Source organism: Ursus americanus, chromosome 26, assembly GCF_024610735.1.
Source record: "Ursus americanus isolate L20-20 chromosome 26, mUrsAme1.1.p, whole genome shotgun sequence".
NCBI lineage: Eukaryota > Metazoa > Chordata > Mammalia > Carnivora > Ursidae > Ursus > Ursus americanus.
In genome coordinates this window covers 10,041,926-10,057,562 of record NC_142152.1, presented here as the reverse complement: position 1 = coordinate 10,057,562, position 15,637 = coordinate 10,041,926, and the positions used below count along the sequence as shown (strand labels likewise).

General features: G+C 38.8%; 1 protein-coding gene across 1 annotated transcript in view; it reads left to right on the top strand.

Annotated features, from left to right (window-relative positions):
* The first annotated feature begins 811 nt into the window (after positions 1-811).
* Positions 812-15,637, top strand: part of KCNH5 (potassium voltage-gated channel subfamily H member 5) — a 277,950-nt gene continuing 263,124 nt past the window's right edge. Inside the window, exon 1 of the mRNA XM_045810529.2 lies at positions 812-884. Within this exon, the coding sequence (XP_045666485.1) occupies positions 812-884 (73 nt within the window). The remainder of the gene's footprint in view (positions 885-15,637) is intronic.

Below are 15,637 nucleotides of genomic sequence, written 5' to 3'. Positions count from 1 at the left end.
CGCTCAGCCTCAGCTGGAGCGGGAGCTGCTCAACACCTTCGCCCTGACAGTCGCGTCTTCGGGAGCAGCCGGGGCTCCGGACCCCGGCGGGAGAAGCTGAGATGTAAGCCCTCCGACTGCCCATTTCTGTCTCTGGCATCCTGCTCGCTTCTCACTTCCTCTCCCGCTCCGTGGCCCCATTGGACAGCGAACGTTTGTCTGGATCTCCGGGGAGAGAGGAGCGGCCACCGGGCGCACAGCCCGGCAGAAGTTGGGCTCAGCTGGGCAGCCGTGATCCAGCTGCGCGGGAGGGGTGGGCAAGGGCAGGAGGAGAGGAAGGCTCAGTAAAGGGGTTCGGATCTGGACTGAGAGGGACTGGGAGCTAGGGCTTGAGTTGACACTTCCCGCTCCCCGGCCCCGGCGCGCGGGGCAGCGGGAGAAATGCTGAGTCCGCGCCCAGACAACCGCCGCCGCGGCAGCAGCCTCAGCAGCAGCTTCAGCATCAGCACCGGCGGGACAGCGACAGCGGGGGCGGCGCAGGCGCACTGTGCCCCGCGGAGCCTGCAGTTCCCTAGCCCCGTGTGCGGCACCGCCACAGTCTGGGCAGCGGCGGCCGGGGGAGCGCTACTACCATGAACTGCCTGGTCCTCCTCCCCAGAGCTGCTCATCCGGGTCGGGCTGGAGACACAGTCAGGGGACCCCGTCGCCGCCGCCGCGCCCCCTCTTCTTTCGGCTCAATCTTCTCCACCTTTTCCTCCTCTTCCTCCACCTTCTCTTCCTGCATCCCCCCCTCCCCCGCCGCGGATCCTGGCCGCTGCTCTCCAGACCCAGGATGCCGGGGGGCAAGAGAGGGCTGGTGGCACCGCAGAACACATTTTTGGAGAACATCGTCAGGCGCTCCAGCGGTAAGAAGAGTTGCAGTTCAGAACACCCCCACCTCCATCCTGCCCACGCGCGCCCCCCATCCTCCCCATCCCATCCCATCCCTCTCCTAAGGGGGAGGGGGATGCAGACAGCCCTACCTGGTGGCTTCAGTTACTAGTCAGACCTGATTTGGGGTAGGGAGCAGAATTAGGTGGTGAAGGAAAGTTAGTTGCATCCCCTCTCCAAGACATACTCACCTCCCTCCCACCTGTCCAGAGCCCAGAAGGGGAGGAAGGGAAGAGAGAGCTGGTAGGGTATAGGTTCATCTGGAGAATAAAGTTGAGTTTTTGTTTCGATGGGGGATATATTTCTTATTCATCCTTTCCCCACATTTTTTCCCTAAGTCCACTTCAGGGACTGATCAAATTCTTAGAGTTAATCTTAGTGGAAGGGTTTCCCCTCAAGTTGGGAATGGCTGTGAAAGTGGCTACTTAATAAGATTTAAGTCTCTGGAATGGCTTTTGGGCCCAACGAACACTGCTGAAAGGAACCTTGTGCTGGGGAGAGTAGTTGGAGTTGAACCTAATAGAGTCAGTACTTGAAAAATGGAAAGGCAATTACTGTGGTTAAGTTCATGTTTAAAGTTTCTTTATTTAATTTTTTTCATTGTGCATTGGTCTATATTAATCTATATGATACATTTGATTTGACGTAAACAGGAGAAATGTAAAAGGGAAGCAATAGCTACTGTGCTTTTAAAGTAACTGGAGAAAGAATTTCTAGAAATGCCATTCTACTTTGCTACTGATTTTAAGGTTTTCTTGCCTTAAAGTGTCTTTAAAATGCCATGCATTTACAAATTCATTTCCTCCAAGATATTCTGAATCGGGATCGTTATATAGTTTACATCTTAAGACTTTCTAAACTTCACATGTTACTGAAATCTCCATCTTTTATGTCTTTTTAATTCTTTTATATAATTTCCAATTTTATAAGCAAGATATGTAAAGTATCCTTTAAAGTTTTTTCCTTCAGAGGTTATTTTTTATTTTGAGATCTCTTGTTTGGAGACTTACGAGAAAGATGTTTCTGCATATTGATTATAGTAGAGCAATGGAAATACTCTGATGCAGTTCTGTAATTCATGGTTTACTCATTCATTGAAACAATATTTATTTGGGTGCCGTATACAACAAACACTGTCTGGGGTCCTTTGGATAAAAGAAATGGTGAAGACACTTCTGTTCTCAGGAAGCTCTCTGCCTAGTGGGTAAGAGAGGGTCACACTAAAAAAATAAATACAATTATGTTTTCCCTGAATCGGTTGACTAGATTATACTAATTCTTCGATTAGGATCTCTTCTAAAACTAGGCTTGCAAATATTTCCCCTGATTTTGGGACTATCTATATTTAAGTGTCCCAAGGTATTTTTCATAAATCTCTGCCATGATATTTGGTTTTAATTCAAAGCTTGTGACTTTTTTTCTTCCACTTTGGTCAACACCTGGTATTATACAAGTCTCGAGCAGACTTTTTGGTTGAAAAAGTAGGTAATAGTTTCAGTCTAATTAAAAAAAATTGATACTATTTTTAGCCATTCCAGTGTGATTTCAAATATGTTTTTGATTTTTTTATGATAATACAAAATACAAATTCATAATGGTAGGCAATTTGTATGTTTGTACATTACTTTTATGTATATTAAGCAAAGATCTAGAGTACAAGGGGATGTTACTATTAAAACAACCCATTTGGGAAATTTAAAGATTATTAGGATCAACTATTTAAGACACATACATTTTATTTGAGCTTTCTTATCCTCTTGGGTTATTTCACCTCCATGCAGTTTGGTCTATGAGAGGACTTTTCAGAGCAGGCCTTAAAAAATAAAGCACACAGACTCTCTGTTCCTCTGCACAATAACCAGAAAGAAGCTGAGAATTCCTTGACTGAAGTTGACTAATTATAGCATCTTTGGTGGAAACTTCTACAGAGTGGAACTATGAGCCAGTTTTTAGAATATATCTTATTGCAGATATACAAGAAATTAAGACTTTACCTTAATGTGGTTTAGAAATACCTCCTTCTGCTGCTTCTATTTTACGTTTACTATCCAAATTAATGAATGTTTTATCTTTTCAACACCTCGCTTATATAATCACTTCATTGGTTTAATGTTTCTTTCCATGGATAACAACACCAAGTGCACATGAAAATTGATCTGTTTTGACATTTAAAATATCACTTCTCATTGCTTATGGCTAACTTTTAAAACCACTATTCAAAACCTCTGAGCTCTGTTTGAAATATTTTGGACATGTGAGCTGAGTATACGCGCATGTGTAGATAGTAGAAACTAGAAAGTCTTAGTACTACTTTTACGGAAGAACCCCAGAAACTGAGAATTACAGTATTAAATTGGTTTGCACATCCATGTGGGAGGGTCTCACAGTTGTTGCCATTTCTATATGATTTGGCAGAGAAAGAGAAAGATTCATTCTGAGAAATTATTTAATTGAGACTAACGGAGAAAATTCCCTTCAGGATTCTCACAGATGGATGAGGTTTGTCACATTGAAGATTTCATTATTCACTAACTTAACCACATTGAAAGTGAAGTGTTGGCAGAGCTTTAGTGGAAAAGAAAGAAATTGAAGAAAGCTAGGCTGGGGTTGCCTCTTTACCTTTACCCCATGAAATGCTTCTCTTTCTGATACAACATCATTTTCTTCTTATGAAAAGATCAGATCTTTTAATGAGTGTCAGATGAAATAGAAATTTACACAGAGAGGTGTGCGGAGATAAACAGACAGCCATTCACCCAGATACAAAGATGGAGGTACTGGAAAAAACTGTCTCTCTCTCTCTCTTTCACACACACAAAGAGCAAAAGAGAGATGTGGAAAGTAACAGAAATGCAGAAACAGAGACACAGAAAAGTTGGGGGGGGGATATCAGATTTGGAAGAGTGTTGGACACAGAGAAAAAACATCAGGCATGTATTTGTCCATGGATATCACGAATGAACTGAAATCTCAGCCAATGAGACATCTCAGCCAATTAGAGAGCCATCAGAGAGCTTCTTGATGACAGGGAACAAAGGAGCATGAAGTGTGGTCTATTTTGATGTAGCTTTTGAATTGGAGCACTTCGTAATAAAGTTCCTAGCTCTTCAGTTGCAATTTCCCAGACAGACAGTGCTGTATTCTGTGTCCTACCGTGGCACGAGCTCCTGTTTGCTGTTCCTTTACACCTCTCGAGATCGGGTTTTCATTCTCCTCATTTGGTTGACTCAGTCTGTTATGGGGAAGCATTTCAAATTGTTACTAGTAATTCAAAGGCTATAAAATAAAATAATGAGGGCCATTGAGTAGGGTGGATACAAACATACTTTATGGCCAAATCCAAAATTAGTACAAGTAGGGAATTCCTCTTTTTAGTTTTAAGATAAAAGATAAGATCAGTTTTAGATAAATAACAAGAATTACAATAATTCTTAACACGTGATTCTAGTGGATATCGTCTAAGAAGTTATAAAGGTCAAAAGTGTAAGTGTTATAGCAAGATACATTTTTGTATAGCAAGATACATTTTAGATACATTTTTGGCCGGGAGGTTCAAAATGAGTTGCTAGGAACGGAAAGTTTGGGAACTCGTTCATTACATCTGTGAAATGTCTCATAGAAGGCCTCAGCCCCAAGTGCTTACTGACTGAACCCAAGGCTGGCACATTACTAGGCTATCTTCCCTTATTTAAATTTTAATTATTTATGCGAGCTATTCATCAGTGTACATTGGGCTGTAGGGAGCAGTAAACCTGTGGGTAGAGGGTAAATAGCTGAAAGAAAGCAAGAGTATTTAAGAGTTACAGGTAAAATTTTAGATTCAAACCAAACCAAACCAAAGAAAACATTTCCAAGGCCTTCAACCTATGTCCTTGGGCAGCATGTTTTCTTTGTATGTTGTCTTTGATTCCTTAACAAATAGGCAGAAATGATTAGTGTCAGTGACAGTGAACTAGGTTGCCATTTTGAAATATTACACATACCATATTTAATATCTTTTCATTAGAATTTGATTATTGTTGTCTAATATTTTAAACATTATGAAAAACTAGAAATGTTTTTCTCTTTAGAGGAAAAAAAAGGGGCTCAGGAAAGAAGAAAACAGAAAAGGTAGTATTTTATCAACCACTTATCCTGCAAGAGAACACGTTCAATATACTTGATTTTCCATTATGGCTTGAGATATTTTATGTTGTACAAGCACTTTCTTGACTCAATCTCCTTTTACAGGAAAATCCAAGATTATTTTTTTGCTATAATTAATATTTGTAAAAACTGAGATCTTAAAAGAGCACCTATAGGAGAATAGAGAACTAATTATTTAAAAATAAAACAAAAAAAGTTATTGTACCTTTTTAGAAGTATCCAATGTAAAAAATGGTGAAAACATGATTTTTTTTTTTTTTTTTTTTGTATAATGTTCATGATATTTTTTCTTGAGAGATTTTCTTTAACATCTAAACCGCTATTCGGGAAATAGTGACAGCACCACATAGTGTCTGAAGCATTGATTAACCCAGGTTTTATAATGTATCACTTTTACTTTTAATACATCATAGAGGTGGAAATTATACTGACCACTCCCTGAATTATATTCATAAATAAATCAGCGGATTGTCTCTGGCTCTAGAGCCCATACCGTGTTATGTAATGAGTAGCAATGCTGTTTATCCCAGTTCACTCTTGTCTTCGGTAGAAATTGCCCTCTTTGTCTATCTTTTGCTTGATTCCAGAAGTAGGGGTGTGTAAGAACTCCATGTCCCCAGCCATTCTTTAACTGCCCTACTGAAAGAACCAGGTAAGACACTGTATTTTTTAATAGAAGAAAGCAATATTTTCATTGACAGCGACTGAGTAGACTTCCAACAAGAAATCCTTTAGTTTAGTTAGTATTTGTCTTTTACTCCCATTGCGAGTGACGGCTGTTTGCTGGCACAGAGGAACAATGCTTCTCTGTTCTCCAGTGTCTAGCCCGGGAAAAGGTATTGGTCTCCAAAGCTCTGTAAATAGTATTTACCACAAGAGGTCACTATAGGTTCTGGCACAGGTGAACCAGGCGGTGCGTGTCTTCCTTTTCTGTTTTCCTGATTTTTCCCTCGAGTTTGATTGGAGGTTAAAACCAATGTAGTTAGTCGTTACTCTTGGAAGAAGATATCTAAAATACAAGACGTATAGGGAAGTGAAATGAAAAAACGTATTCATTTCTTTTAATTATCACAGTCATATTTTAGTTGATGGCAATCAAATTTCGTGACTAAGTAAATTGGCTATTAATAAAAACAGTTTATGTGAAGGAATATATTTAAATACATCTTAAACCAGTATAATATTTACTTTAGCAGACGAACGAAACTTTATTGTAGTAAATCCTTTTGGTGTGGTGGTGATATATATGAGATATGAAGTGCCATATAAATAAAGTCCATGTATATTTTCTCTTTCAACATAATTTTTCCTCTACTACATGTCTTGATATAATTCATATTAAATCAGTGAAGTAGAAACAGTTCCTGACAGTGCTTTGATGTTACTGAAAGACAGTTCAGAGATTTATCGTTATTTTCCTGGGATATTGTATGATTCTAGTATTTTGATGTTACTAAACTTTTAAAATAAAATACAGAGTTAGATCAAATATTTTCTGAAGTTCTCCAAACTTATTTAACTTTACCCAGAATATGGTTGGAGGTAATATTACTTTAAGAGGTTTTGTTTCTTGCCAGTCAGCAAGTCTGAATCTTGGTCTCAGGAATTTCTTTTTCTTTTTGGTAAGGTTAGATACCAAATATTGGGAGATGCTTCAAAATGTCCCAAACAAAATTAGTTTTAATTGGAAAAATTAAAATATTCCATACAGCACTTTTATGAATAAAAGAGATATGTTGTGAAATCAAGTAAACATGAATAACAAGTCACAATCCAAAACCAGTAGCAATTATTATTGTGGAAATTGAAGTGGAAGGCAGTAGTTTGAGGTGCTCTAAGAAATGGACATTTATGAAGCATTGTTCTTTACCAGTAACAGAGTAGAATTTTTAAAAATCCCATCTTATGTTCTGGTCACACACACACACAAAGGAAAACGAAAAAGTAACTATGTGAGGTGATGAATATGTTAATTAACTTGACTGTGGTAATCACCTCACCATGTATACATTTATGAAACCATCAAGTGGTAAACGTTAAATACATACAATTTTTTTTGTCTATACCTCAATAATGCTGGAAAAAATCCTCATTATGTTTCACCAAATACTCTAGCTTACTAATGTACATGGCATGACTCCTTCTCATCACTAAGAATGACTAAAGAATCATGTAAATATTCTCATTCTGTAAAATATAGAAGTTAATATTGGAAATGCTGAGCCTTGGAATATTTGAATCGTAGAAGTGATAATATTGTCACAAAAATCAGTGTGTATTTTAGACATTATTTTAATTTTTGGTTGCATGTGGTACTATTACTAATAAAGAGTTATTTGTATATATTTTAGATAGTAATTTTGTGATACATTGTTTTCCCATGGAAAAGATAGAAAAATTAATTAGAGAATTAGAATTAAATAGAAAGGAAGAGTGGTTGAAAAGTTATTTGAAATTTTACTGAAATAGATTTCTTTGTTTCTCAGGGTCCGGTCCCATTAGAAAAATATAAATACTAAGTACGACGTCCTATTGATTTCGAAAGGTATGGGACTTGAGATCTGAGCTTAGGTGCCTATTTATAGCAGTTCCTAGAGGCAATGACGTATAATTAGAAAGTCATGGACATGCTGCTCTCCGAAATACGCTCCTTAATGGTATGGGTCATACCTGACACATACTTTTATATCTTCCACTGTGAAGGGCACGTAGCACCTAGTACCGGTTGCTTCTTGACTTTGTCTCCTAAATCGAACAAGTCCATAATTGATTTTTTCCAAAACGATGCTGATTAAATCTATTAAGTAAGCTTGTATAAGTGACTACATAGTTTACAATATTTAGTCAATGGCTATAGCCGAAAGCGGAAGTTGCATCGTATGGGGCAAATCACATGGGGCTCATGAGAACATGAGAGGTGCACGTAGACGCGATCTCACGCTCATCTCCTACTCTAACTTGATGTACAGCGAAAATATTTCCTACTGCTTTTGTTCTACTTTTTAAGGGTTTAAAAGCTAGACTGTTTTGTATAAGAAACGTGTGTAGAGATTTGTAGATTCTAGTTAAATAAAAAATAATAATTTCACAGTTAGGAGATGGCAAGTTTTATCCTTGGGAATCGATCCTTACCAGTTCAAGTATCTTCTGAGTGAGTTTTGCCCCGAGGACCAACGGTTCTAGACAGTACCCCACAGACGAGAGAAAATGGATTTTGCCTTTTTAGAGATGGCAGGGCGAGCCTTAGATAGCCGAGTTTGACTGAAAATCAAACAACTTACTTGGATTGAGGGGAGAAGTTAATCTTTATCCTGATCTTTTCTGTAAGCCTTTTCTGTCTGCTGACATATTTTTTTATTTGGGGCAAGGTAAAGCACAAGAAGTTTATTTTCATATATTTATAGCATTGAGAGAATAAAAAAATTCTTCAACAAGGGTTAAAATGGTCCCAGAATAAAATCCCCCCAAAACAGCTCCCATGCTTTTGCTTGACCCTCATACTCTTTTAGTTAATAATTCATTAGTGAAACAAAAATGTATTGAGTGCCTCCCACGTGCTAGGCGCTGACATAAGCATTGGGGGTGCATAATAAACACAATGATAAAAATATTGCCTTTTTTTTTTCTGTGAGGGGCAATGTGCACATTGGTTAGGAGCCACGGTTCTGCAGGCTTGCGTGCGAGTCTTGGCTCCAATGCTTACGAGCTCTGTGACTTACAGTGTTCTCCTCTGAGAAATACAAGTAGTAAGAGTACCCAGCTTATGGTGCTGGAGTGAGGATTAAATGAGGTAATATAGACAAAACGGTGAGAACAGTGCCTGGCATATAACAAATACTATGTCGGTGTCTGTGCTTTTAGTTATTGCTACCATTTAGGTGTTTTGAATCTTTGAATGCACCATCTGTAGTTGATGTCTTTAATTCTTGGTCACCATTTCCTTTTGCACCTCTTTCAAATGATTTCTGTCTGTACCATAATGTCAAAATGTCCTAGAAGATTACGAATGAGTGTTCTTGTGAATCCAAAGGCCTTTTATTTGTTCATGTTTTTCTGACTTTGCAGGATTCGAGACTATGTTCCACTACCCTCTCCCCACACTTGTTTCTTTTGGCTTTGATGACTTTGCACTTTCTCTGGCCCTTTTTCCTGGTTTCTCTTTCTGGTCCCTTCCTACTCCTTTCCTATTCCCTTTCTCCTCCCTTCCTTGCCCTGTCCTTCCTTTCTCCTCCTCTCCCCGTCCTTCCTTTCTCCTCCTCTCCCCTCTCCTGAAGAATAAGTGGTCCTCTAGGCTCACACTTCAACCATCTTTCTTACACATCTTCACCCTGCTTTTCAAGCTTGTCCTCTGTCATAATTTGAACTGTATCCTCTCTGTGTCCCAATTCTGTGTTTCCAATGGCCTACAGAATCTCTCTTCTTGTATTTCTCACAAGTAATGTAAACCTCAGTTGTGGCCAGAATTGAATTATCATTAATTTTGGCTTCAAAGAGTCTTACTCACTTTGCTGTTTCTCCATCTCTGTCAAGGGTGTCTTTAATATTTTAGTCTTTTAGCAGGATCAGACCTATAAATTAATAGAGAACAAACTGATGGTTGCCAGAGGGAAGGGGATGGAAGGATGGGCAGAATGGGTAAAGGGGAGTGGAAGATACGGGCTTCTACTTCTAGAATGAATAAGTCATGGGAATAAAAGTTACAGCATAAGGAATATAGTCAATGGCATTGTAACAGTGTTACATGGGGACACCACACTTGTGGTGGGCACATCATAACTCACAGAGAGCTTGAATCACTCGGTTGCACCCCTGAAACTGATGCCATGTTGTGTGTCAGCTGTGCTCAAATAAAACCAAATTAAAAGTTTTAGTCTTTAGTCTGAAATCTGAGGGTCTTCTTTGCCTTCACACTCAGTATAATATTGGTCTTGCTTCCTAACCAGATGATCAATCCTTGGAGGTAAGAATTTTCCCATGTACTTCTTTTGTACCCCCTGTAAGTGCTGTGTGCAGAGTAAGTAAATTCATGCTGGTTGGCTATGGTGATTTCATGTCAGGGCATGAAACGTGTCGTCAACTGACATCATATGCAGCCAATATATGTAAATACGATGGACCAAAGAAAGAATTATAGGTGGAAAGAAAAGAGTTGCTTCACTTACTGGGCTCAGAAACAGACTATCTTATCTCTGTGTGAGGAATGAAAGGTGTGATACATTCTCCTTATTCATTTCTAAAGCAGTCTTTCTCTCTCCTAGAGCCACCACAGTCAAAGTAACCCGCAATCTTTCCGGGACTCTGGGGGGCATTTCTAAGGCTCAGAGAACAGAGGTCTCCACAGAGCCAAGGCATTTCCATCTTGATGACACAGCCTCCCGTCTTGGCTCTAGCTTTACCCATGGTGAAACACTAAGCCTCTCTAGGATTTTAAGTACGACCTTGCAAGTCAGTGGAAAGACTCAGCAAAGCCATCAATGTAACGGGTCTTGCACTGGGCCTCATTATAGTAAGAGCTTAATACTCATCTTTTCCTATTTTCTCTAGATAAGGTAAGGTAGGGGAGATTTCCTTTTTTCTTTCTTTCTTTCTTTCTTTCTCTCTTTCTTTTTTTCAACTTGAAGAAAGCAAAGAACTAAGTCACTGACATTTTAAGACATGAACTGATGAGTTAGAGCTTAAAGCATTTGGACTCTTTTAACCAAGGGCTTACTTATTTGGAGAAAAAAAACAAAACCCCAAACAAACACCACTCCTCCCTCCAACAAATAACTACTATTGAGAGCCAAAGAAACATCAGCTCTCTTTAGCTCAGTAACTGGTGGCTTGCAGAGGCCAAAGAAGGCAGAAATGTCAGCCTCTCTGTAACCGACCCTGTGAAATCTGACCGAAGGAGAAAAAGGAATCGAATTTGTGATCTGCATCTTTCCCTTGCACAATTAGCTCCTACTGCATAGATAGTAGAAAAAAAAATAGAACAATGCTTTAGAAAATTAATTAGATTGTAAATGCATTCAGAAAAGCCTCGTTTCTGCATTTCTACCAGGTGTGCAAGTTAGTCTCATCTCTTAATTGGAACTCTTCATTAGTTTTCTAGCCATTAGTGTTGATTGCCTTTAAAGGTTAACTTCAAAGAAAATATATAGACCTTTCAGAACAGACGCAGATCGTTTGCAAAAACAAGGTTTGTTTATTTGCAGGATTGAAAAATGCTTAAACATTAAATATGTAATACTTTTTCCCCCTGATAAACACATTTTGACTGATTTAGCCTTTGTCCAAGATTATGTAACTAGTGCATGTCTTATGGCTTCAGGTATTTTTAAAAATTTTATTGTAATAAAATTCAGTAAAAGTTTGTCATTATCTGTATCAGGGTGAAGGTTTTCTATTGTATTCTGAGACTATGAGTCTTATAGGTCATTACTGCAGTTACGTTTTGCTTCTAATAATTCTGGCCAGTATACTTTATAGAAGCCCATCTTCTCATGAACAAAATACCAACTATTAAAATTAGAAATTTTGAATTGTTGAACATTCTCTTTTTGTGTGTGGAGAAATATATTCTATAGCAAAATTGCTATTATTCCTATCATTAGAATTTCGGAAATGTATGTGAAAGAATCTCACGCATTCTAAACCACTTTGGCTTGTTGGAAAAACGTTGAAGTTAATGCCATCAAAGAAACACAGAAACTTAAAAATGTACCTTTGATTTTGAAGGAGATGAAAAGTGGAAGCATATTTTTATCTTTGATGACAGCTGAACAAGTTTGAATAAATTAACAGATATTTTTTGCATATTTCAAACTCCCACAGTGATGGTCTGCTTAATGTTGCCAATATTATTATATAATAATTAGTCTCATTGTGGAAGGTACAAAGTGTGTGTATCTACACACACACACACACACACACGCACACGCACGCTACCTCGCTATAGAGCTGTAAGGTAAAGGTGTATTTGTAACAACAGGAAGGATACCAGCCTTATAGTCTGCTATTGCATAGTGGAAGTGAGCAATGCATCTACCAGAAATCAATATTGTGGATGTGGGTATGACATATAAGTTACTTATGCTCTTGTTTAGCCATCTGTGCCAGCATTTTATTTAACCCAAATAGCATGTGCTATATGTGCTTCAGGGTTTGTTCTGCTGTTACTGTTCTATGAAGCTTAAATATATCTATAGATATCACTCACCCAGGAGACACGGTTAAAAAATAGTATAGACTCCATGATTTAAATTTATAAGTTTCCAGAGTGCAGGGAAATCTGCTAGGGAACACCTGATTTTTTTTTTAATAGAATTGTCTGTTTTTTGAAGAAAACTACCTAGCACGTTCCTTATCTACATTCTTGACAATATCTAGCATTGCTCTAATAATTGTTGATTATATGACTTTAAATAGGAATCAGATTTGATTTGATCATCCAATAAACACTTGTGGGGATGCGGTGGTGAACGGACAGACACGGTCTCTGACTGCTTGGAACTCGGAGTCTGGTAGGGGAGACAGGAATTCAACAAACCCATGTCCAGCATATAATTAAAAATCATGGTAACCATCGTGAAGACAAGGAAATGGTGCTGTGGCTAAGAGTGACAGGGATTAATTTCGATTGGGAGATGGTGTCAGGGAAGGTCTTTCTAAGGCAGTAGTGTAAAATGGAGACCCCAAGTAAGAAGTGGCTAGATGATAAGCGGGCAGAAAAATATTTCAGGTGAAGAGAAAACAGCTGAACAGTCCTAAGAGAGACAGAGAAAATGAGTGGCTAAGTTTGTGAAGTTTAAAGGCCAGTGTAGTTGGATTGCAGTAAGCAAAAAAAAAAAAAAAAAAAAAAAAAAGAGAGAGAGAGAGAGAGAGAGAGAGAGAGAGAGAAAGCTGGGACCTGGCTGTTCAGGGAGAGGCTTTTGCATTGTATTCCAAGTGCAATGGACACATCTCCTCGCCACAAGGATTACTTGTTGTGAAACAACGAGTTAGGTCAGAAGGAGGAGGAGCCATGGTAGTGGACCAGCTGGGGGACTGTTGCAGTAGTCCAGGCGAGAGATGATGGTGGCCTGGGCTGGCCTGGGAGCAATAGCGATGGAGAGAAGTGGATGCATCAGACGTGTTTCACTGGTAGAATTATTAGGGTTTAGTGATGAATCAGATGGCGTAAATGGAGAGATGTAAAGGGTACCTTTCTGGGTTTGGGCTCAAGCATCTGGGTATAGATAGAGGTAGTGAAGATTTCCCTGAGAACCAGGTTTGGAGTGAAGCTTTAGACATCACCTGCATCATCTCTTTGTTATCTAGCTCCCTTTCATTCCCTTGAAGTGAAGAAGAAGGCAGCCAAAGGAAGCTTAGCTCAGTGAGACTGGGGGCACAGTGGCCTTCTGCATTCTACTTACACAAGTTCAGGAAAGAATATCACAGGCTAAGGTAATTAGCAGAAGGTAAGGTAATTAGCCTGTTGATTCTTGTGTTGTTAATTTTAGCCATTCTGACAGGTGTGAGGTAGGATCTTATCACAGATAAGTCAGTCTGGTTGTCCTTGTGGACTAGAAACATGTAGCTTCAGATTTTAATACAGGCTGATTCAGACCAGAAACAAAGTAAATATTTTAATAAAACCAAAATTTCAAACCCAAACCATAATTTATGATGAATATTTGACAATCAGCATTGTTGAAATGCCCTCTTAACCAATCCCTTTTGGAGCGCATTAGCAATTATTACATGAATTTCCCTGTTTGGTCACTGATTTTTCTTAATTTAAATTTTGGTTAGTTAACATACAGAGCAGTGTTTGTTTCAGGAATAGAATTCAATGATTCATCACTTACATACAACAGCCAGGGCTCATCACAACAAGTGCCCTCCTTAATACCCATTTCCCATCTAGCCCTTCCCCCCAGCCTCCCACCATCAGCCAGCAGTTTGTTCTCCATCATTAAGAGTCTCTAATGGTTGGTTTCCCTCTCTCTTTTTTTCTTTCCTCCCTTCCCATAGATGTACATCTGTTCTCTTTCTCAAATTTCACAGATGAATGAGATCATGTGGTATTTATCTTTCTCTGACTGACTTATTTCACTTAGCATAATACACTTTAGCTCTATCCATGTCATTGTAAATGGCAAGAGTTCATTCTTTTTGATGGCTGAGTAATATTCCACCACATATATAAACCACATCTTCCTTATCCACTCATCAGTTGATGGACATTTGGGCTCTCTCCATAGTTTGGCTATTGTTGATAATGCTGCTATAAACATTGGGGTGCATGTGCCCCTTTGTATCTGTATTTTTTTATGCTTTGGGTAAGTACCTAGGAGTGCAATTGCTGGATCATAGGGTAGTTTTATTTTGAACTTTTTGAGGAATCTCCATACTGTTCTCCAGAGTGACTGCACAAGTTTGCATTCCCACCAACAATGTTAAGAGGGTCCCCCTTCCTCTGCATCCTCGCCAATACCTGTTGATTCTTGTGTTGTTAATTTTAGCCATTCTGACAGGTGTGAGGTAGGATCTTATCACAGATTTGATTTGTATTTCCCCGATGGTGAGTGATGTTGAGCATCTTTCCGTGTGTTTGTTAGCCACCTGGATGTCTTCTTTGGAATAATGTCTGTTCATGTCTTCTGCCCATTTCTTAACTGGATTATTTGTTTTTTTGGGCGCTGAGTTTGATACAGTTTCTTTATAGATTTTGGATACTAGCCCTTTGTCAGATATGTCATTTGCAAATATCTTCTGCCATTTTCTAGGTTGCCTTTTAGTTTTGTTGATTTTTTCTTTTGCTGTGCAGAAGCTTTTTATCTCGATGCAGTCCAATAGTTCATTTTTGCTTTTGTTTCCCTTGCCTCTGGCGATGTGTCTAGAAATAAGTTTCCATGGCTGCCTGTGTTCTGCTCTAGGATTTTGATGGTTTCCTGTCTCATATTTAGGTCTTTCATCTATTTTTAATTTATTTCTGTGTATGGTGTAAGAAAGTGGTCCAGTTTCATTCTTCTATAATTTGCTGTCCAGTTTTCCCAACAACATTTGTTGAAGAGACTATATTTTTTCCATTGAATATTCTTTCCTGCTTTGTTGGAGATTAGTTGACCATAGAGTTGTGGGTCCATTTCTGGGTTCTTTATTCTGAGCCATTGATCTATGTGTCTGTTTTTGTGCCAGTACCATACTGTCTTGATGACTTTATAATAAAACTGGAAATCCAGAATCATGATGCCTCCAGTTTTGTTTTTCTTTTTCAGGTTTGCTTTGGCTATTTGAGCTCTTTTGTGGCTCCATACAAATTTTAGGATTGTTTGTTCTAGCTCTGTGAAAAATGCTGGCAGTATTTTGATAGGGATTGCACTAAATGTGTAGATTGCTTTGGGTCTTCTAGACTTTTTAACAGTGTTTGTTTTTCAATCCATGAGCATGGAATGTTTTTCCATTTCTTTGAAGTCACTGATTTTTGGAATGTGTATTCTTTAGCTCTTTGAATCATAAGATTTGGAGGGTGAGGTGATACTTGGAGCTGTGAGTACCTGTGCTCAGTCCTTCTTCACAAAGGCCCAGGGGATCTGGAGAGCAAATTGAAAAAGCT